Source organism: Aptenodytes patagonicus, chromosome 3, assembly GCF_965638725.1.
Source record: "Aptenodytes patagonicus chromosome 3, bAptPat1.pri.cur, whole genome shotgun sequence".
Lineage (NCBI taxonomy): Eukaryota > Metazoa > Chordata > Aves > Sphenisciformes > Spheniscidae > Aptenodytes > Aptenodytes patagonicus.
In genome coordinates this window covers 35408081-35432470 of record NC_134951.1, presented here as the reverse complement: position 1 = coordinate 35432470, position 24390 = coordinate 35408081, and the positions used below count along the sequence as shown (strand labels likewise).

The window sequence follows — 24390 nt, the reverse complement described above, 5'->3', positions numbered from 1 at the left end:
AGGCCTCAAATCAAATGTGACAATTTCTATAATAACCAGTGCTATAAGGTGTTTGGTAGAAAAACTCTCTCTGTAGACAGTTTGTCCCCACAAATGGAGTGGTTATTTGACTGGGTTCCTACAATTTCCAAAGCAAGAACATTTTGCTTTGCTTATCAAGAAACAACAGTTTAATAAATAACATTTGGCTTGCATGTAGTGCCTTCATTATCTTTTGCCTTTCCACCTGAGATAATCTATACAGAAAATGCTGCTGCATTATTTGATATCACACCCTTATGTACCTGACTCATGACCTCCGAGTCTGTTCTGTGGCAAGTGAAAACACGCTACAACAGTTCTGGGGTAAAAATATAGTTATTGCGATTTGTTATCAAACAGCCAAGTGCCTCATATCGTTACGTTACAGATCTTGTGTACAGTTAGAAGCAGTAAATACTATGTTAGCAAGTGTACAGAAACGCGTAGTTGCCAGCTTTCAGGAACACAATTAAAGAGATGGAAGAACACCAAACAGTTCATCGGGATACCTCCCTGGTGCTGAGTTAGTGTTTGTGCTCCTTCCTAAACTGCTGCAATTACATTTAGCTATTCTTATTGCTGCCTTTATTAAGGTCTTATAGCCGTAAACGATTAAGTATTCTCTGTAGGCTAAGCTCTGAATATGACACACAAGTCCACTAAAGATAATATTTTTGGGTGAAAAAAATATAAAGATAAAAATAATATATTTCAATATTATAATATTTTTGGCTGTAAAGAATGTCAGTTAAACACATCCATTTGTAACCCTTAGTTTCTAGGTTCTGCCCCAATAGCTTTTTAGGGTCCTGACATGGTATTGTATAATATCTAGAAGTGACTAGCTTTGAATTAACTTTTCCAAATGACTACTGACTTTCAAACAAGAACAAGCAATAGATTCTTGGTATGTTGCTTTGATACATATGTTTGCATTATTTGAAGGAATTATCTCTGTAAATAGGATTGTACTGTAAATGAGAAAACAATGGTATGTTCAGTCATCGGACAGAGATGGTGTTTAGATGATTGTCCTCTAGATAAACCGCATCAGCACAAAATGGGCAACTGTGATTTCATGTCCGAGATGTTTCTGATTTGGATATATTGAACTATTTACGCTCACTGCATTCCTCCATATTATTTCATTAATCACATAACAACACTCCTCCACTAAACCCGCTAACTCTAATTAGCTCTCTGCTACACAGCTGTTTCCTCATTTAGATGTTCAGTGTCTGGTCATGTGTCACCCTCACTTTCACAAGGATCTCAGCTTATATTACAGCACTTCAACGTCCTTTCTGTGTGCGAGCCCTCTGTGTTAATACGTCCTTTTGAATAACAAACTGATTGCAGTTACATACGGATGATAGGTATACACAGTGTCCACATTATCTCATTTGTTATACACATGCAAATGTGAAGGATGCATATAAAACAGAAATGAAAGCAGTAGTTTAAGCCAAGGAGGCTGGTGTGAAGACATGATCGGTTTCTCTAACCCGCGCTATTCCTACCAATAAGTCAACATATCAGTGATGAATCCCTCTGTTTCTGATCTCAAATAGTCCGCAAGTCGGTGAGACCATCATTTGATCTATACAAGGGTAAATGTTTTAATCAGAGAATTATGGAGAATTCAGTAATTTGTAAATACTAATGCTGTGCCTCTGTGTTTTTATGCAACACGAAGTTTTAAAAGCATAATTCAAGCCGTAAGTAAGTGTTTGGTTATGACAGCAAGGAGTGTTGAAAAATGCATCGGAAACTTTCCTGGTAGGAAAGGATTTGTAAGAGGTTTTAGATTGTGCATTTCACGTGTGTTGCGGCACCTGACGAATGCCTTTCTCTCAAAACAAAGACAGGTGGATTACTACGAAATTCTCATATACGAATGCTCTCAACTCCTTCTGATATATTGGGAAGCAGCACGGTAGAAAATCGGGAAAAATGCGGTCCAGACCAGCGCAGGCACACAGGGCTGTACGTGCGGTACCCCGGGACCTGGTGCCTCTTTCGGGGGTCAGGGGACAGGAGGGCGACACCGACTGACAGACGACGAGGAAAAACGAGAGGAACGGCACGAAACGGCCGCCTTATTTACAGCTGCTTACTTCTGCGGCGCTCAAAAACATTCCTCCGTTAAAAAAACAAACAACAAAAATAAAGCGAGCGGCTGCCCGCCACTGCGAGGGATAAGTACGCCGGGACGCACCCCCACCGCGGCGGGGCACGGGGGTCTCCCCCAGCCCAGCCCGGCCCGGCCCGGCCCGGCCCGTCGGGCGGCCGGCGCTGTCCCGGAGAAGGCGTCCCGGCCGCCGGCCGAAGTTGGCGCACGTCGCGGTGCCAGCCGCGGAGGGAAGGAGCCCCCCGCTGCCGGCCGTGCCAGCCGCGGAGGGAAGGAGACCCCCGGCACCGCCCCCCGAGGGCGCCGAGCGCGGACCTCCGCGGGCCGCCGCCGCCCCACCCCGCGGCGGCCGGGGGCGGCAGCCGGAGCGGGGGGGGGCGGGAGCCCCCCCGGACCCCGCCCGCGGGGACCCTCCCTCCCGCCTCCCCGCCCTCCCTCCCCTCCCCGCCCCCGCGCACCGCCAGAGCCGCCCGGGGAAGCGGAGGAGAAGGAGCGTCTCCCCAGAGCCCCCCGCCGAGCCCCGGCCGCGACGGCGCGGCGCCCCCGGCCCGGCCCGGCGATGCTGAGGGTGAAGGAGGAGGAGGAGGAAGAGCGGCCGCTCGCGGAATAGAGGCGCGGCGGGAGCGGGGCCAGGCAGCTGCCCCGCAGGGCACCGCGGGGCGCCCCGACCCGCCCCGCCGGCGGGCTCCCGCGCCCGCGGGAGGGAGCGCTGCCCTCCCCGGCCGCCGTCGCCGCCCGGCCGCCCCGCGGAGGAGCGCGGACGGGCGAAGGGGCAGCCCGGCCGCCCCCCCCGCCGCCATGCGCTGAGCGCCGCCGCGCCCGTCCATGGGGCGGCGCTGAGGGGCGGCGCGGCGGGAGGGCGCCGGGGGCAGGATGAAGTCCCTGCTCTTCAGCCGCTTCCTCCTGCTGCTGCCCTGGGTGCTCATCGTCATCATCGTGCTGGACATCGACAGCAGCCGGGCGCCGCTGCCCGCCCTGGTCCCCCGCGGCGGGGGCGGGGGCAGTAGCAGGGGGGCCCGGCCGGCGGCGGCGCGGGCGCCACCCCAGCGGCGGCCTGAGGCGGCGCTGCCCACCATCTATGCCATCACGCCCACGTACAGCCGCCCGGTGCAGAAGGCCGAGCTCACCCGCCTGGCCAACACCTTCCGGCAGGTGGCGCGGCTCCACTGGATCCTGGTGGAGGACGCGGCGGCGCGCAGCGAGCTGGTGAGCCGCTTCGTGGCGGGCGCCGGCCTGCCCTGCACGCACCTCCACGTCCCCACGCCGCGCCGCTACAAGCGGCCGGGGCTGCCCCGCGCCACCGAGCAGCGCAACGCCGGCCTGGCCTGGCTGCGGCAGCGGCACCAGCACCTGCCGCCCCCCCAGCCCGGGGTGCTCTTCTTCGCCGACGACGACAACACCTACAGTCTGGAGCTTTTCCAGGAGGTGCGTGCGGGGTGGGGGGTGCGCGCGGCCGCGACGCTCCGCCGCCGGCCTCCCTTCAGGCGCCCGCTTCGCCTCCCCTCAGGCACCTGCCGTTTCCCGCCTCTCCTCGCCCCTCCTCAGGCGCCCGCCGCTCCCGCCTCTCCTCGCCCCCTCAGGCTCCCGCCGCTGCCCGTCCCGCCTCGCTGCGCGGGGCTGTGCCCCATTCCCTATCTGCGGCGCGCTCGGTGACCCTCACCCAAAACCCGGGCACGGACGAGTCAAGCCTGCTCCCCGGCGCGGACACCTTGCAGCGCCCCGTCCCTCACCCGGGCTCCCCAGCGCTGCCTGTGTGTGACCACCCCTCTCTTGATTTTTAAAATTTTTGTCCCTCCCCTCCATGCTCCCCCCAACTTTTTACTGCTGTTTTCTCGCTTTCCTGCGGAGCGGAGCAAGTTTAGGGTTTATATAAGGGGTCCCGTGTTTTTGTTAAAACTGGGATGAAAAGCGCTCTTTGATATTTATTTTTTTCAGGTTGCGTCCCTCTCCCTGTAGGGCAAACTCGCATCAGGAGTCACCATCCTTCACAGTTTTTTCTTGGCGCGAATGAATTAATCCAGAGCCGGCTCCTTCACGTGGAGTTGCCCAGTCTTTTTGAAGCCTTTCGCTCTTAAAAGCAGCAAATCGTTTGTGTAATGACTAAACACCCTTTCAGGAGTCTCTTTTGTGAAGGGACCTGTTTTTGTCTTTGTTGCAGCCCCTTGGTGAAGGGCTTTGCTCCTTTTCGGTGGGAACTGGCAAGTACTCGGGGGAGAGGGTATCCAGCTCACTTTCTGGGTTCCCCCTGGCAGGAAGGAGGGGTGTTTAATAAGTGGACATAAAACAGCAGAAGAAAGATCATGTACATTTTCCGTGACAGCTAGAGGAGTAACCTTGGCAGGGAAACAAGGGAGGAAAATGGAAAAGTAGATTGGCAGCAGATAGGGAACGTACAGGACTTCAGACAAACTGCGATCCATGTCTTCCGCTGGTGGACAGTACTGTATTTAGTGGTGTACACCCATATTCTGCAGTTTGGAAGCATTGTGCTTCCTCATATGCTCTACAGTCAGTAGGTTAAAATGAACACGATACACAGAAATGTGAAGCACGTGAAATTCCCTAGAGCAAGTTATTTTAGAAATGCTTATGTTTGTGTTTAGATTCGTAATGCATCCCTTTCCATTTCCAGTATGTGGGCAGGTGCAGGGTCCCTGGTTCAGCAGGGATGCTCTACTTCCTTTGCCCATTTGCATTCAGCACTGAAGCTCCTAATTTGAAGACCTTTGCCTGGAGGCTAAACCTTAGTTGTAATCGATTTTCTTAAAACCTCATGGCTGTGCTTAGTGCATTATAATGCAGAGTACTTCCACGTACCCATCTTTGGTGTGATGGGAGTGTCCACCTCTCTTCGAGGATATAAAATTAATCTGATTCAATCTTAGGGAGTCTGTAAATTGATACAGAAAATACACTTTTCCACAATGAGTAGTGTGGGACAGAAGATTTGGAGACAAATCTCCCTTTTTTTTTTTTTTTTTTTTGGAGTACCAGCGTTGGGTACAAGCTAAAGGAACAGTATTGGCAGGCGTATCACTTGAGTGACCCGCAGCTACTGAAAGGGGGTCCAGTCAGGTTTATTCTTTTATCATTTCCTATATTATTCGTCTAATTTCTGTGAATGATGAAACAAAAAGGTACAAATTACCTCTCTGATCAGCTAGGAAACGCAGGAAAGCAAGGGGATAAACCTGTCTGAAGGGTTAACCTTGAAAATGGCAAGCAAAACAGGCAATCTGTGTTTCCTTCTGCTAACAAGAATGGTAACGTCCAGCACGCAGCTCTGCAGTCCTAAGACTTCTCTTTCACCAGGGTTCAGCAGCTGGGGAAGAGGTGTTTATTCTAAGCCCTGTGTTTGCAGGCAAACACACATGCGTGAATGAGTTTTCCCTGTGAAATGTGATGGTTGGAAAGCTGTTACAGGACTGGAAAAGGAGCTTTTGCTTCAGTTACCACTGCAAGTTCCCATGACTGTTTTCTGGGGTCACTAATGAGCTGTATGCAAGGTCTCTGGGACGCTGCTGGTAGTAACACAGGGAATGCCTTGTCGACCTGACTTCCGTTAACTTTGCCCCTTGGCAGGCTTTGCCAGCTGGATGTGCCTTTACGACGAGTGGGAGATTGCATTTGGAGGGAGCCAGTAGTCTTGTTTTCAGTCGAGGCACTGCTTGAGGGTTGGTTTTGTGTTTTTTTTTTTTTCCTGTTAAAAAAACTTCTCTGTCTTTATGGATTCTGGCTTGACAGCTCTGTAGTAAATCCTGATCTCTCCTTTAGGAATTGATTGATTTATGAGGGTAAACTATGCTCGTCTTCTCCAAGCGTGGAGAGAACAGCTTCAGAACGTGTTGTGTGCAGATGAAATCTGGTAGTAATTCCTGTCATGAAAGTGGTGGTAACGATACCTGAGAGGGAGTTTTTTTCAGTTTGTTACCCTGCCAGGAACAATTCTCCAGACCTGCAGTGGCGTAATCACAAAGGAGGTTTGATAAACTGTAGTCTGCTCACTGGGGAGGGTAGTATGAATGTAGAGGGACGAGACAGGAGCTCTGAATTCTGGTCCTAACACCATCCTGTGCTGGCTGGGTGACCTTCAGCATGTCACTGACGCGGGCCCGGGGGCACGTGGGTCCCAAACTGCCAGCAGCAATGCCTGCTAGCATCTGCCCGCAAGCAGTTATGTACATTTGCTGTCTTATGAAATAGTAGGTCTGTCTTCTTTGTGATGGTTTCTTCTGAGTCAAAGTTGGTTTCAGTTAAGCAGTGAAGGCTTTGGAGGGGGGGGGTGTGGAAACCAAGGCTAGTTAGGACTGTAAAACCAACATGAGAGAAGCATTGGTGTTAGGGATGCCTTTCGCTCAGAGGTCGAAAAAGCTTTACTGTGGAGCAGAAGGCGTGCCAGGGAACTGCACGTCAGTGAAGGATTATGTTTAAGGAAGCTCCTTTGCTGTGGGTTTCCCTAGTGCCCTTAGAGAAGACAGAGCCTTTTTAACAAAGCAAAATCAGCAAAGGCTTTACTATGAGTGGAGGTGTATAAACCATAAGGGCATGATTACAAAGGAGCGTGCTTTGACATGAAATGCCATGGGATACTTCTGAGAGCTTTTGATGAGGAAATTTTAATCTCTGTCCAAAGTACTTCTGTCTGGTACTTATAGGAATGAGTACCTTATATTTGATATGGAGTCTATTTAGGCCCAATAGACCTGGGCAAAATGCGTTTCATGGAAATCGGGAGAAAAAAAACCCAGCTTACAGTAGTGTTTTGCTGGAAAATGTCACCATCTGTAGTAAATCTGGAACCCTCTGGTGCTGTTTATAATTGTCTTTTTTCCTAAGACGTACGATGGCATGTGTGGGTGTATAGCTTAGTTTTTGACTGGCAAAACTATGTCCTCAAAGTCAAACTGGGCAGGGTCTGAGCGGGTTTAGTTGTCCTTTCTAGAATAAGGTGGAGAGCCTGGTTTGTCTTTCTGCTGCTACAGTGTATTCAGCATTGGCTCAGCTGAGCATTTTATTAGGAAAGGCTCACCTTCCTTGGAAGGGCTTCAGGGAAAGGACCAATTTGTTCAGTGACTGTGAAATTCTTTAGACTACTAAGTGGGGCTGCAGCAATGATGAAGAAATATTTCTAGGAGTGGAGGTGTGGCCTTTAAGTTATTCCGAACTCTTTCCACTTGAGAGTATGAAGGTGGTTAGGTGAAAAATCATGCTTTTACTTTAATGCTGGTGATTCTGGCATATTGTATTTTGTCATTTATTATTTTGGCATTCAGACCTTGAAAATAATTTGTATTTTTTCTGCTCGGGTATGATCTGTTCACCTGGAGGTGTCCATCTGCATCTCTCCATCAAAAACAACAGTCCACTTTCTGAAAATATCTTTTATCAGTTGAACGTCAGCCTGTGTTCATAACAAAGCCACTGAGAGGCCTGAAATCCCCACTACTGTATTTTATATGCTTTACAGATGTTTCTACATGAATCATCATAACTTCTATTTTTTACTATAGGATGTTCTTTTTGGAGTGACTCTGTTATAGTTTCTGTTGCATTTGTGCTTCATCTTATTCCTGAATGCAAGTTATTGTAATATTGTGACTGATGCCTAGCAACTGCCAATTTCATATTTTTAGACTTCCAGAAAGAAAACCTTAGATAAAGCTGGCATTCCACCTTCATAGAGAGATTTTAAAAACACGATTAGCCTAAGCACTGGAAACCGAAGATAGATGTAGCTAAGTTCCACTTCCCTTAACTCTTCACATCATTCATGTGTTTCTGCATCTCAGGCATTTTCTTTGCCCTTTCCGTATTTTGAGTAGTTGGCCAAAGGCCACCACTTCCTTGGTCCATGTATGGATACGTATGCAAATTGGAGGAATTAGTGTTAGAGTTCCACTCTGCTGTTGATTGTGCAGACTCCCCTGAAACCTTTGAGGGTGAGGGGTGAGCTGCTTAAGGAGTACAAAGAACAGGAGTAAAGGTTTTCAGCATGTGTGAGAAAGTGAGCTTGCTGCGTTCAGAAATGCATTGATTTCTAGAGATTCCTGTCTAGGTTATATCTGTCACCTTTGCTTGTATTTTGCTCAGACACCTAAACTGAGATGTATGTGAAATTAAAATGCTCATATCTTAAAACTATGATCTCCCTCACTGCCACTCCTAGCCCTGTGGTCATTGGTGTCTAAAATTTCGTAGCAAGATTGCTAGATGCCTACAGCATGCAAGTATGGCATATACCACTGTCTTGTCTGAGTGCAAGCTGAGGGTTTGCAGACTGGGTCTCCTTAGAGGAACCCATGCTATAAGGTGTGAGCTGAATACAGCCTTTGCAGCATGGAGTGCAAAGTAAATCACAGCATTAATTGTCATTTCTAAGGGGGAAAAAAACCCCAAACCTTTATTTAATAGCTTAGCAGTTAGCCCTGTTCCCCACTGAGCTGAGGACCAGAATTCAATTTGCTGTAGCTGTTGCCTGCACAAGAATGCCCTGACTGTGATGGTAGAGTTGAAGCTGGAAAGGAGATAGGAGGAGAGAGAGCTCAACCCCTTCTCCTGAAGCTGCGGTAGTCTTTATAGGTAACTCAAGATTCATGGAGCCACAGAGAAGGTAAGAATATGATTGGTGAAGAGGACAGTCAGCTGGATTGCTCTTCACAGGAGTAACTTAAACATAAAATTAAACAAAAATTCCCTAATATTTTGAAGGTGTGCTATTGCTTATGTAGTGGCCTAAATTGCCCAGGTAGGATCATCCTCAAATCAGCCAGCTGGGAACAAAGATTAATGAAAAACAGAGGGCAAATAGGAAACATTTTGTCTTGGCTAATGGACGTGACCTTCTCATTAAAGGTTAGGGCTGTCCAACTCTGGTAATTTTCATAGTGGCACTCTAGAGCAGGGGGCAAGTTGTGTGAGTGATTCAGACTGAAAACATTTTCTTATGCCCCTGCCCTTTGCTCTCCCAAAAGGTATGTATGAAGGTAGCAGATATTCTAATGGCTCTTAACAGTCTGTAGCCTGAAAAAATAAATCCTTGTTATTAGAAATAGAACAGAAATACTTGCAGGCATTGCATGTCACACAGGCTTCAGTTTTCCCATGATCATCTTTGTAAAATATTTTGAGAGCAACTCAAAAAAGACATTACTGAAGAGGTGAATATTTACTGTTTATTCCAAGTTTGACTAGGAAAGGGTTAGTGCTCTTTCCATAACTTTTACATAACTGTCCTAATCTTTATACACTGTATTAAGCTAACTTCTGTGTATTTTTTTAATGGATATATTTATGCAAAAGATTTAGAAGTAGTTATAAGTGAATCTGTTTATCTTTGAAAACATGGAGATCTTTTGTTGTGTATCTTGGAGCTGGTTGGAAAAATCAAATTTTTGCTATAGTCTTAAAAATAACATTCAGTAGTCTAGACAATTAAATATTAGCTGGCAGTCATTAGTTATTTTCTTCATAATAAAAAAGTATGTAAATAGAGTTAGCAGTGCATTAAATACCTTTCTAGCATATAAATGATTTAAGAATACATGACAGATTTTAAACACACACTGACATTCCCCTTGCACGTAGACAGGTAATACCTATGCTAAAGCAGCTGGATTAGAAAAGACTGGTAGAGAAACAATGAAATAGCTTAAAAATGAGAGGAAACAGTGACAAAAAAGGCTATTTGAAACAGATTTATCCAAGTGAGGGACTCTGGGTTACAAAGTACCAAGCACTGTCTGTTTCTGCACTTTGACAGCAGTCTTTTTCTTACCTGTGAAACTAATACTGTTGCTATGAAACTAATTGAGAATGGTCAGCAGCTCTTCAGAGGGACAGTGAACATGCCCTAGTAGAATAATAGAAAGTAGGATGAGAAAAAGAATTAGCAAGTAGAAGGGCCAAAAGCAAACATGAATAGCAAATGTTTTGGAAGTCTTCCCAATCCAGAGAAATTGGCTCCTGCTTTAGTTAAATTTAGCAGAGTTTTCTTCTGTAGGGAAGCAATATTGACATTTGTGCCCAAGGATGCTGGTATAATTTAGAAGCATTAATCATCGTATCCGATATGTAAAATGTTGCTTGAGAGAAGGGGGAATTAATCTATCCTCCCTCTGCAGTGTAGATTGGGTACGAATCAGCAGAGGAGGTTTAAGGCAGATGTTTGGAAAAAAGTTTTCTAATAGTGAGGATGGTGAAGCACTAAATCAGATCACCTGTGAGGGTTGTGGAGCAGGCTGATCAGTGACTGACAATTTTTTTGATTTGTAGACCTTTTCTACAAGTTTTCCCATGGAGACATACCCTTTACAGTCAAGTTTACCAACAACAGACTTGCTTTTTGAAGTTACTGTCCCCTAAGCGTCACAGTCCCTGAACCACAAAAACCACTGGCACAGATTTTCTATGACTCAGTACCTCCTTTGAAGTAACGGTAAGCAGGGGCAGAAGCTCCATGTAACGCCTAAGTAAACAGGCATAGCATTGCTGCAGCTGAGCTGTCCCTCTGACTTGTAGAGCAGTCACATAAGTTTTATTGAAGCAGGATTTGGCTTTAATTGACCTGTGAGTAATGCAGGATGCCTGTGTGAGAACTGATAGGGAACCTGGCTGTGCTCGTGCTTTAACCCGTAACATTTTCCCCTGTGGAAGAGTTGTAGCGAAGGAGCTCTAGATCCCATCTTTGGTAATAATAAATTGGACTGTTGCATAGAAATCTGCTTGAGTCTCACTGGGATGGGGGGGCGGGGGGAGGCGAGCCTGGACGAAAACCTGTAGCCTGACCAGTAGAGATCATAAATGACACAGGGGTTCAAGTGATAGAGAACAGAGGGAGGAAAAAAGCTTACTATGTGTGGCAGCTAGGTTTGCATGTGCTGAGAGCTTTGAATCCCGAATAGAAACGCATCAACATCATGCTGCAAAAACACGAGGATGGTTGTTCCAGTCTGGAAGCCTTTTCACTGTAAGAAGTATGGCCATGTTTCCTTCTGTCTGTCATTTGCCTTCATTCCCCTTGGGCTTTTATATTTTGTTACTGGCTTGGTACCTTCCCTATCCATCAGTCCGGTGTATCCCATTATGCAGTTTTTCTTGATTGACTGATGAGATGCTATTTCTGGCAATGCTTTTATCATTATCTTTTATTGCTCAGCTATACTTTATATATAGCTTTTATATTTTGTTACTGGCTTGGTATCTTCCCTATCCATCAGTCCGGCACATCCTATTATGCAGCTTTTCTTGATTGACTAATGAGATGCTATTTTTGGCAATGCTTTTATCACTATCTTTTATTGCTCATCTACATTTTCTGCATTTTCACTTCTTTAGTGGTTCCTCTATTGCTACTGTATTTACTGCTATATGCCCATCACCTCACCGGGATTTCTTTGGTCAGTTGTTACTCCTCTCTCCTGTCATTTCCTTGCCCACTCCTTCCCAAGTGTGTCCCCCCCGCTTCATTCAGGTTTGTTCTACATCTTACAGAGTCCTTTTCTCATCCCCCCCATCTAGTACATCACTCTCCTCCTATGCTCAAGAGCCCCTTTCAAATAATTAAAAAGTTAATAGAGGACAAAAGCATTTCCAGAGCGAGATTCATCCTACCTTAAGACAGCTGTCTAAGCCAGGCAGGATGAATCATGTCAGTAGGTTCCTATTTCTGTTCATTAACTATAGAAAACTAACTAGGATAGACCAGGTGCCTAACTTACAGAGAATTAAGTGTAAGTAAGATGAATATCATTCGTGTAAGCTACTAGGACTTAAAATGCTAAGTATTAAGACAGCATGTGCTACTGCACATCAAAATCACAGATAGAAGAGTAATTTAGGAAGCTGTTTGTAAGTTACAGGATTTTGGCAGTTGTTCAACCCACAGCAATAAAGCTATTTAGAATTAACATGTTTTTTGAATCACCTTTTTGTGTCCCGATGATTAGCAGCATCAAATTCCAGATGCAAGCTGGCCTTTTAATCCAAATAATAGCTTTCTCCCCATCATACATAAATACAGCCTTAACGCATCAGTATGTTAGCTGCAGTAATGCTATTCTCAGAAGATTAAAAGAAATATTCCTATTTTCATCTGCCTAGCATATCCTGAGGCTGTAAGGTATTTCAGAATTAGCATAAATACCGGTCTAGATGTGCTCTTTCAGTTTTTACTTAAAGGGATTGCTGTATTCTTGACACCTGCTTATTTCATTCTCCAAAAATGTAACCTGTGAGAATAAAGAAAGTAACCCAAGGACAAAATAAAGAGCTCTGTAAAGGATTACTTACTTCCTTCTGATGTGTGGTGGCTTTAGTGACTTAACTCATAGACACCGAGATGGACCCAAGACTGTAATAATTAAAGCTTCTTGGGTCATTTCGTGCTGGTTTCATGAGGTCAGTGAGATGCTTTTCATTGACAAGATTTTCCTACACATTGTGTATGGTAAAGTATTAATGTAAATCAGTCTGGTTCTGCTAGCGTAAATGCTGTGGCCACTATTGACCCAATTCAGAAGTCTTGTGTGATCTGGCCCATTTTGCAGTACAGCTGCCCAAATGCTTACCGTGAGAAAAGGCAGGGTATGGGCTTACCATGCGTTAGCTACTCTCTCGTAGTTAGAGCGTGCCTGCCCTTGTCTTGCGGCATTTCGTGTTTACCATGGGTATATGTGTTTACCATGGGCAGTTGGCACAGGGTAGCTAAAATGCTGTAAATCAGTACACTAGTAATTTGTTCAGATATCCATATCAGAAGGTATTAATGGCAACACAAAAAAGTTAGTGGGCATCTTTGTTCGTCCTGCGGTTAATACTGGTGTAGCACAGTTGGGTGTGTGTGGCTTGATCATGCCCTTGGAAACCTATTGGAAACTTGCCCGTGTAGACAAGCCTAACAGGATGATGCCCTGTGTCCATGTCTGATGTGTTTGGATGTTAATATAAATACACCGTTAGAAAAATTTGCAAAATGGATGTATCGTTAAAACCAGAGCTAAAAGATCTTCATGAGAAGGTTTGACTGATTTCCATATCCAAATAATTAATTGCTAACTCTGCGTTTCCTAAATGGAGGAGTGGGAGAGATTGGAAAAAATAATCTTAAGCAGGGAGAACAGTTACAGACAAGCGCGTTTAACAATGACCTGTAGAGAGATTCATGGCAGTCTCTCGCTGGCAATTAAATCGTCAATGGTTTGGATAGAATCCTCATCATGAGAAATCCCTATATTGCCAATTGTATACATACCCTGTTCTTACACAGTATGGAGTGCTGCTACTGGTGAGATGGTCTGACTTGCTGCAACACTTATTAGGGTGGAAGTGAGAAAATTTTGCTAAACAAATTTAAAGATACACAAAGATTTGGAGGGAGAAAAGGTGCATGCTTCTCTTCTGTGTGTTCACACATATTTGTGGATTTTTAAATATGTATTTTATGCCTTCCCTATGTGAAAGTTCTAAGAATCTGCTAATGTTTCTAGCTTAGCAATGTGAACCAGAGTGACGTGACGTCTTTGTTTTTTCTGGTGCATCTCCTGGGAGTCTAGGTGATATGCATGATAAATCTTTCACCTTGGCAGAAAGAGAGGGAAGTGTTTAATATTTAACCAAGGTTGTCTTTTACTTCAACATCTACCGATAGGGACTGCAGTTACAAATATGTAAAACTGTGTTTGTTTTTGCTAAGAGGAGTGCTTGGAAGGAGAAAGGGATAACCTTTCCCTAAGGAATAGGCCTCAACTACAACAGCAGACAAGAGATTGTTTTAAAAATCGATCAAATTAAGCCCACGTTACACTAAAAGAGTTTAATACTTGCTTAAATATTAAAGAACCATATTTAGGCACAGTAGTTAATTAAAACAGTGGCTTTTGAATCAGTGTGGTTAAATTGTGCAAGTTGCTGTGTCCATGCACTCGTCTTCTCAAGTTCTCACGCCAGACTGTCAGTGATTTTCCCATGGGGAGCAGTGCGTCAGGGTTCGTGTTGTGTTACCTCCTGTTTACTGAAGAAAATGGTCTACTAACCAGTGAACTGAATTCAGACTCCCAGTCATGCACGCTTTTTGCTAAAGAAAGAGTAATTTTTTAGTACCTATAGATTCCTCTAGGTTAGATGAGGACCACGTTTCCAGAATGGCATTTAGTTACATTTATACCATCAGGAAAAACTCCCGTTACTGGTAGCAAACTAGCAGAAGCATCCTGCCCGACCTGCTTTCTGTCCTTCTTGGAAACTTAGCAGAGCTTTTCAAGAGAAAATGTAGAGGTTAAAAAGGCTTAGCCCAAACTTAATCTTTTTTTTGTGAGCCTTTAATAGATCTGAGCTGCATCTGTTGTACAAACCTGGTATGTTGCAGGTAGGGGAAGAGTTGTGTGTCACAATTTCCTGTCCTCAGTGTATTTGTTACCAGTCTCAAACTAATTGTATTTGTCTTAATGAAGTGTGTCTTTGTTAATCATTATTATAATATTCTCTCTCGCTGGGCTTGTACAATACCTCAGCAATCTATAGAAATAAGCCTACTGCAAGAATGCTGTAGTCTTGCAGATAAAAAAGATCTTCTACACCTTTGAAAACCCAAACAAACAAGAAAACAAATACTGTTTTTTCATGGCTTTTAAAATTTTTGTTATAAAAAATATGAATAGGATATTTTCAGTAGAGTTGAGGTACCTATGGGCTAGAGAGCTGGAGATTTCACAGAAAATGAGTGGGCATGTGCAGCTTTCAAATACTTACTCTGTTGGGCTGAAATCTGTAAGTTAGAATTGCTTTTAAATACCTAGTCTAGATGATTAATGTGTAGGCTTTCCACCAACACTTACCAAAAAAGCCTACTAGGAAAATATGCATGCAGTCATGCTGTGCCTGCCTCTTGCAGATGCGTACAACCCGCAAAGTATCGGTGTGGCCCGTGGGACTGGTAGGAGGACGACGGTACGAGCGCCCGGTCGTGGAAAATGGCAAAGTTGTTGGCTGGTACACTGGCTGGAGAGCTGACAGGCCCTTTGCTATTGACATGGCAGGCAAGTACCAAGTTTCACGATACATGAATGTTTCTCATACTAACTATTCTCACATTTTTTGAGTGGGACAGAAACTGATTTCTCAGTGTAAGCAGCTTTTAAAACTTCTGAAGTGCAGCTGCTGTACGTAGCCCTTCAGCACTAAATATCCTGGAAGTCTTAGCTTGCGCATCTCATCTAATTAAGTGGCTGCTTGGTGATATCTGAACTTACTTTCACTTGGTTTTAATTTTATGCGGCAACTTGGCTTTTATGTTGTATAAATTGTTTGTCTGAAACAGTTAATTGTAAACTAATTAATCCAATTAATTTTTGCATTTCATTGTGTCATCGATCTACACCAGGCAGTATAAATCAGACCCTTCTTAGACCTCATGTTGTAAAATGCTACTTTATCATGAAATTATTCATTTTTTTAATTGGTTATTTGGTATGACAGTGGTAACTGTAGATGGATACAGTTTGAAACACTGGGCTTAGGGGGAAAAAATCTCTGACAGCTATAGCCTAGTAGAGGAAGGCAGAAAAGCTTCAAAATGGATCTAATCAATCTTCTGCTGTGAAGTTAGCACACCGCATAGCTCTGTCTTGCTGTTAGTCCATGCTTAGACAATCTTTTGAATATATTTACAACTGCCACATGCATCACCACCGTGCAGAAGTCCAATTTCTGACGTAGCAGCAGCTGGTTTCCCAGCAAATGATATCATATTTGCGCTTAAGCATATTTTGTATTCAGGGAAGAGAGGGAAGGGGAAAAGTAGGGATACAAGGGCAAGAACAGGGTAGAAATAGCCAGCCATTTTCTTTTTTCTGAAACCCTTATGTTTTGGGAGTGGGAAAAGGACAGTGCTTGCTCATCTGAACAGAATATTTTTATATGAATTGAAATGTTTGATGAAAAATATGTACAGTATTCACAGTACAGTTGGTTAAAAAGAGTAAAGGAGAACTAATAGTTGTTAACACCTCAAAGATAGAAACATCAACAGGTGAATTTTTCTGCACTGTAGAAGCATTTCAAGTTAATAGAATCACCTGGTGTGAAAATAAATATTTGAGTGTCCAGGTAGAGGCATTTCCCAGAGGAGAAGAAGGTATGTCAATCCCCAAGCCCGCGCAGCCTGTTGAGGACTGCAGCTGTGCATTTTAACAGTCTCTGCCTGTGGATTTGTAGATACGTATTGATACTATGCTGTAGAAGTGGTTACTTATGGGCATTGTAAAGATGATAGCATGGTTCATAATTCATTAGCAGCAGGCAAAAAGCCATTACACAACATTGGCCAAGGGATTCTAACCCAGACATGAAGAGATACATAGAAAGTTCTTAAGTCGTTGTTTACACTTTGCATTGCTGGCTGAAACACTGGCATGAGGGAAAAGCAGCTCCATTAGGAGCATTACCTGCTCATACTTTTACCGAAGTCGTGGAAGGGAGGGTTACAGAGACAAAGATACAAGCATTGAGAGTATAGGAAGTTATTGCAGATCCACAAACAAGGAGTTACTACTTTGTGAGAGAACTTTTATTAGTCTTCAAAAAAATAACTGAAGAAATTTAAATTACATTTTTAATTTCAGCAAGGGGAGAAATGGATGCTGTGTAGGCTGGTAAAAAATTAAGTAAGTTTGCATCTTCATTCCCCTCAGGAATACGGTGGAAGGGCACAGACAAACAGAACAGAACCTGTAAATCCAGAACTGCATAGGTGCCTGAACAGGTGCAGTCTACAGGATGCATGTTAACACTCAGTTTTCCACCCTTGCCCCCGCCCCCCCCCCCCCCCAGCATACCTCTGGGGACTTGGAGGACTTGCTAACAAACCTAAGTCCATGCTGTAGTACATCACTGGCATTCCTCCACCTGCTCGCACCAAATATACAAGCAACTCAGTTTATACCATATACTGCACGTAAGGAAGATCAAGGATCTCTTTTGAAAATATTACCATGAAAAAAAAAACCAGGTGCATATATTAAACTGCTCAGCTGTCTACAGCTGCTTATAATTAATGTTCTGATTCCCAAGGCACTGGTAAGGAGGCTCCCTTTAGTTTACAGAACTATCTTTTCATAGTGATTTTCACAAGAATTTGATCATGAGGCTGGGTGTGAAAAGAATGACTGCTTAAAAGGTTTGGGACCACTGATTTAATTTGTGGCTGTTCAGAGGAAGCGCATCCTTGCTTTTAAGCACATCAACTTCTTATTCTAGACTTCAAAACACAGGGCCAAATTAAAATCTGCTGCAAGTGGAGACAGGTCCTGCTGATTTCATTGGGATCAGCTCAAAGACCCTAGCTGGCCAACTTCCCTGGATTCTTCTTTGAAATACACTCACACACGGCAATCACATTAGGTCACTTCAGTAAACATTGGCTATTTCTTTTGAGAAGTTTGTGGTTGACACTGCTATTCTCCAATACTAAATTGCATTCAGAAAGCAGAGTAGCTGTTTCCTGTGTTGCTTCTTGTCTGGCAACCAACGCACCGTATGAATTAGTTCTGGTGTTTTTAAAGTTCCACCTCCGTTTTAACTGTAAGTGGGTTCTAGAGTTTGACACAGACTTCCTTACCCTCAGGGAAGAAAAGCGAGGGAGAATTGAGTGTTGTGAGGAAAAAGTGACATTGATTCTGAGGTAGGCACTGTGTTGTTTTTTATAGACCTGATTTAAAATCTTCTATATTAAATGATGCTGTTAGTGATTTACTTTTGGCTTCTTCCCAGTGCCAGAGTTTTTGACCACCCATGAGAACAAGTTAGATCGTGATTCTCCTAATGTCAAGATTGTTCAAGGAAAACAGATGCATGCTTTACATTAGCATTCCAGGAGCTACTTCAGTCATAAAGATTAATCCACGCCCGTGAATCACTGGGCAAGCAGATTTTGGACTTGTGGTCCAGAGCTCATCCACTGTGCCCTAAGTTCCTCTGCTAGGGCCTGAGCAACCACCTTTTTTTTTTTTGATTTTGCTATAGTTACGAGATCTTTAGTACATCTCATCTTTCTTATGGTTCCCTGAGAAAAAAGCTCTCCTATTAATGACACTGCAAAACATGGCATGTTTTGTCTGAATCTGAAAGAGCCACTGCTGGAAGTCACAAGTACAAACTAACAAATTTTAAGTGAGTGGCTATGGCAGACACCAGACTCGGGGGGGGGGGGGGGGGGGGGGGAGAAAAAACAAACAAAAAACCAACCCCGAACCACCCCTCCATCAAAGGGTAACAAGTATTTTAAATGTTGAGTTTAAAATCAAGAGCCTCTTTCATGGTGAATTAACTCCTGGTTGAACACCTCTGCCTTATTGCAACCCAAACAGTATGTCACAGGGAAAAGATAACTTGAAGGAAGCGGACCCCAAGCCATGGCATGTTCAACAAGCCAAAGGGAGTACCTTGAACTGTGTGGATACCAGTATATCTATTTCAACATCAGCACTAAGCATTAGCATTTCTTCACTCTGGAAATGATAAACACTCTCAGGATAGTAGCTGAAGGCAAGCTAGGAACTATCATCTAGAGCATTCAGGAAACAAAGGCATTAATCACAGCAACAGAATCTTTAAAGACTGTCTCAGTCTAACCGGATGAAGAAAAACGGTTCTGCCTTTTAACAGAAGCCATTGATCTAGCACAAGTCAAGGTACAAGTCAAGGTGTGAATTAACAGAAACAGCTTCAGTAGAAAGAAGCACAGATGTAATCTTTGCCATGTCTCCCAGGTATCTTGTCCTCCAACAAATTAATTCTTATCTAGGTGGCTCTTCAGCCAATTAGATTTAATTTACAGCCTTGCATTAAACACAAAAAAACCCCAAACACCTCTTCGCACTCTGGCGATGAAATTGTCCTGGGCATTTCATGTGAACTTAAGCCCAATATGACCTTGTAGGAATAACAAGGATCAAGTGAAAGAATTGTATGTGTCTAGCACTGTTCTGTTATGCTATGCTGGAGACAGTAATCCCAGATAAATCCCTGTTTGGGGTTATAAATCAAAACAACAGTGTCTTTTCATCTATTACCACAGGATCATTACCTACTGCGAGAAATAACTAGTGCCAGTCTGGTCAAAACCTGAGCCATCTCCTCTCTTTTTGATGATCTGTCTGTGATAAAAAGAAATCAACTGAAAGTTGTCACTAGAAAATGGTTTTCCCTCAAGTCTATCCGAAGTCTGTCTACATAAATACAAAATGTCACACATGTGAAATTAAAGCAGTTATAAAGCAGAGCTGAAGAACAAGAGCCAGGAGATGTCTCTTTGAATTATTGTATCTCTTAAGTTGCTGCTTTATTGGATTCTTTGAAGAAACAAAGACTGCATGACCACTGATCAAGGAAGCAACCCTCAGGCCACAGGCCAGTCAGATTATTAAACGCTCAGTTTAATAATCTGACTTTTATTTGATGCCTGAAAACATGGGGGATTTTTGATAGCACCCTGAAATGGCAGTTTGCAATAGCATGGTAGCAAGGGCATGTGTTACATGCAGGGGGCATGGCGCATCTGAAGATCCATGCGTAGGAGAAATCCATCCTCAGAACTGAATCCAATTTTCTCAAGAGGAGCAAGCTTTGCAACAAGAGAACCTAGGAGAAATTGACGTATGGATAAGTATGGGCTGTGGGGGCCAGGGAGCCAAGCTGAGACACGCAAAGATAAGCGGCAGAAAATCTGTGTGTCTCTTCCGCTTAGAATGGATTCCTTCTCCACTCTAGAAACTAGGACACTACACTAATTTTGGTGTTTACTTCGTTTTCACCTTCATGGATGACCAGCTTACATCTTAAAAATTAAATCTTTTTAAAAAGAAACAGCAGCTCAACACAGCTGATCACAGCTCCAACACCACCTTCCTTTGCACAGCAAACTATTTTTTTTGTGCCCGAAATATCAACCATACTAAAGCTCAGTTGCACCAAAAATTTATAGTTTGTTCTAATTTAGGGCGGGGAGGGGGAACACTAACCAAAAATACTGAACTGCACCAGGCCAATTTGTTCATCAGTAATAAGCCTACGGTCATCTTTCAAGGTGCAGAAAGCTGGCTGTATGCACTGCAGCTGTCTCTTGCTGAGGGAGTTTAAGCTCTCAACCTCAGCTCTTCACAAATGATTACACATGGCTACAAACAGCACTGGGATGGAGCCCACCTTGTGCTCCCTCATAGCCAGGCTGCAAGCCGTAGGAAGCAAGAAAGGCCTGCAGCCTGCTGAAGCCAAACCCTTACCTGGGAAGAAAAGTCCAAACTGCTGTTCTTTTGCCTGGTACCGCTTACCTAAACCCAGCAGCTGCACCAGAGCACAGCTGGATCCCAGCATTGCTGCTAGCAGGTGGTGCAGTCCACAGAGCAGGAGCTGCAGAGCTTAACCGCACAGAGCGAGGACAGGCTGCAGCCACAGCCACAGCCTCACACCTCCTGCAAGTCTTTCATTCACTGGAGTGCTCTGCGAGGTGTGGATAAGCCCTGTCCATCTAGACACCTATTCTTCTTTATCTATCTTAGGCAGGATATAACGTGTAAAGTTAAACGTGTTTTCTGCAACCGTGTCTGTCAATGAATTGGGACCTCAGTTTACATCTGACCCATAGTCCAAATCTTTATTGGGGGGGGGGGGGGCAGGGAATCACTTTCTGGTGTCTTCCTGTACTTCGCTACAAACAAAAGCATGATAAAAGTGGTTTCAGTGTGCCCTCTTTACATGCGATGTAGTAATTACTTCCTTTTATTTTCCTCTTTAAAAGGCTCCCATAAAAGCCACAGACACTTTCAAGGAAAATACAGTAGCAAAATAATTCCAGTAAAAAAGGGGACATTTATATTCCATTACAGAAAGTTATGCTCATTTTTAAATTGAGAAAATTTTAATACTGGCTTTAGAATTAAATGTTCTTGCAGTTTTTCAGAACAGATGTCAAAACTTCTACTATTTCTGTCACAAAGGGACAGCTGGAACCACTCTGAACTGATGAAAAAAGGATTTCTGTGGTAGGCTTGGCAATTAGACATAAGGAGTTACAAATGTAATTTTTCTTTACAAGTGTATCATCAGTCAAGTTTTGAGTCACACTTAAGCATACATGCGACAGCCTTGCTGAATGAAAACTGGAGAGTTCTATAAATAATGGCAAATTGGAAATTCATGAGAGCAGCTTCAGACAGGGTGAGTTTGTTCAAACTAGTGATTTCTGAGTTTGTAATCTCCCTTTGAGGGACCTCATGTATGTTATTAGAGGACTGCATTGCAAAGAGGCATGTGCACTGAAAGTTCTTTCAGTCATGCTGTGCAACGCAGAGATCAGCTGCAGACTGTCTTGCAGACCACCGTTGATGAAAATGATTTACATGTCCACAGTAACTACACAGTGTGCAAGGCAAAACGTTAATATGACTTGTCTTTCATCAACAATAATGTTAAAACTCTCTACAGGCTAAAAAAACCCTCTAAATACCACAGCTGTTATAAGTAACATTTTAACCTTTTTTTCTGACTCTCACCTTTAAACCTAGAAGTGTTCATACATTCATACTTCATACATTTTATTTCACTTAAAATTTAGTTTTATTTCTTAATTAGAAGTAGAAAGGAGGATAGTCCGAGATCTTCGCAATACCTGACTTTTCAGGCAAAAAAAGCATATAGTCTCTACATGACAGGAAATTGATTAAACATGTTGAAAAGACGGTGCAATTAAAAAAAAAATCTGATTGCACCTTCAGGGCGAAACAAAGCAATGTAGGGTGTGCAAACCTACTAAATATTGTCTATCCATATAATCAAATTTACACATTTTTAAAAAGAACATGGGAGACTTCTAGACTTAAGTGTAACTTGCACAAAAATGTAAAGCCTAAAGGTTTTTCTTAACCTTTTTCCCCACCCCCCTCTCTCCAAGGATTTGCTGTGAGTCTTCAAGTGATTCTGTCGCATCCGAAAGCCGTATTCAAGCGTCGTGGTTCTCAACCAGGAATGCAAGAATCTGATTTCCTGAAACAGATAACAACAGTGGAGGAGCTGGAGCCAAAAGCAAACAACTGCACAAAGGTACCGATTTCCACGCTTAGCAAAAAGCTTTCGTATCATCTCTGTAGATGACTGTACTAACACAAATGTTATTTTATAGGTTCTTGTATGGCACACGCGAACAGAGAAAGTAAATCTAGCTAATGAGCCAAAATACCATCTGGACACAGTCAGTATTGAGGTATGATGTGGAGACAGAGTTACGCAGAAGTACAGGACAATGGATGTGTCAGAAGGTGTTCGAATTCAACCAGCTAAAATAGTCTACTTCTGCGTGAGACCTTTAAATAGTCATCTGATGGACTTCTGTGGAAACAAAAGGAAGCTGTCAGATACTCTAATACGCAAATCACGTGGGTGTGCTTTGTTCTAACTTGTTTGCATGCATTTCTGAACTCTCGTCTTAATAAGCTGACACTTACCTTTGTTTTAAGGCTGTTTCCACATAGTAAAAAGAATCAGAGACAAACATGGCTGCAATGGAGTATTTTCAAAACCATCATTTATGTATATACTTTTTGTATTTATCCAGCTTAATGGTGTAATTATGAACTGATTTTAACTCACGAACTGTTGCTCTAAATTTTTGCATAAATGGATCCTCCAAATTGAACATGTTTTCCTTCATTAAAAGCAGACTTCTTGAAGAGTGAGTGGTCAGATACATCATACAATAATGAAATAAAAACCCACAATCATTTATGGATTTATCCTTTTAATATAGGGAAATAACATTTTATCATTACGAGGCACCGTAAAATGTAAACACAATCACTGTCATAAACCTGGATATCTCTGCAAGGAAAAATATATCTGTTCACATTGAGTTACCTTGTATACACCTATTGTGCCGCTAGTTCTCAGCATTAATACTGTGTACGTTGCCTCGTGAGCCGGACTGGATACTTTATCACAGGAAACTCAAATGGATCAAATGCTCATTTTTAAAAGAATAAACTATTGATTTGTAGAACTACAGTAACATCCAGGTTTATCTTTCTTTCAATAACCATGTTCCCTGTTACGCACACCATAACAACATCACAGTGAAATGTATGATGAAACGAAATTTGTTTGATACACTAGAAAACATTGCTCGGTGATACATTTACATTCTATTTATATATGATTAAACATTTGTTCATACAGTACCTTCTACAGGATTACTGGGTCATTTTGGGGGGGTCGGGGTTCATATTTTTGGATATTACTAACATGATAGCTACATCCCTTATATGCAAACAGTTGATCTAGAATTTTGAGGGAAAAAAATCAGTATGTGGTTAAGCAGCTTCTTAAATGTATGGCCTATGAGAAGTCGTATGCATTGTATGAAAACGCTGCCAATGACGTATAAATGTATTCTTGATCTGGTTTTCACTACATCAAATTCAAATCAATAGAGACCACAACACGGTCAGTCAGTTATATTCTTAATCTGAACAGCTGGGGAAAAAGAAGAAGAGTATGTACATGGAAGGAAAAGCGAAGGTAAATGCATTTGAACAAGGAATGTTAGGTGGCTGTTCTGGGCGAGACTTCTATTGCAACTTTCATTTCCACAGTTGTGTGCTGAGAGTCTGACCAGAGGAGCTTCCAGTCCATCCTGCCGCCGTGCTGGGGGGCTGGCCGAAGCCCATCACATTGCTGGAACTGCTGAGATTCATTCCAGCCATTTGCTGGTTCATCTGCGAAGCACACACACGAGCCTAGTTAGCACTGGTGCTGAAACGCCACACCCTGCTAGCCAAAAAGCAGCCACGCCTCCAACTAGCAACCCAGTTAAAGTACATTTCCCTAAAATTAATGTGCCTCATCACATAAAAATATTGACTCCACGTAAGTTGCTAAGGATTTTTCAAGATAGCAGCTTTTCTAGAACCATTCCATCACCGTGGTACATCCGCTGACTGGCTGCAGCACTTGGTGTATACGTCAAGCCTGTATAAACACTCCACTAGTGAATTTACAGAGCGTTTGATAAAGGAGCCCGATGTGTCTCAGTTGATAAGAGCTTGCTTTCTAAGTTTCAAAGCGAACCAACAAAATTGTGGCAACTGCGATAAAGAAACACCAAAGCAAGTAATATAGCCCTGTCTACATTTGCAACTCCAGATGTTTTTTGTTCCAGCAATATTTCTTTGGAAACCTCAAAATCTGGAATACACAAG

General features: G+C 43.4%; 2 protein-coding genes across 3 annotated transcripts in view; one reads left to right on the top strand and one right to left on the bottom strand.

The window, feature by feature from the left end:
* The first annotated feature begins 2969 nt into the window (after positions 1 to 2969).
* Positions 2970 to 23197, top strand: B3GAT2 (beta-1,3-glucuronyltransferase 2). Its single transcript, XM_076333025.1, has 4 exons — positions 2970 to 3577; positions 15039 to 15183; positions 22092 to 22240; positions 22320 to 23197. Exons 1-4 carry the CDS (start codon positions 3026 to 3028, stop codon positions 22404 to 22406), a joined length of 933 nt encoding a protein of 310 aa, XP_076189140.1. The 5' UTR covers positions 2970 to 3025; the 3' UTR covers positions 22407 to 23197.
* The window catches only part of SMAP1 (small ArfGAP 1), a 115743-nt gene continuing 114270 nt past the window's right edge, over positions 22918 to 24390 (bottom strand). For both annotated transcript variants that reach the window (XM_076333024.1, XM_076333023.1), the window contains one exon: positions 22918 to 23907. In XM_076333024.1, coding sequence (XP_076189139.1) covers positions 23773 to 23907 — 135 coding nt within the window. In that variant the 3' untranslated portion in view covers positions 22918 to 23772. The remainder of the gene's footprint in view (positions 23908 to 24390) is intronic.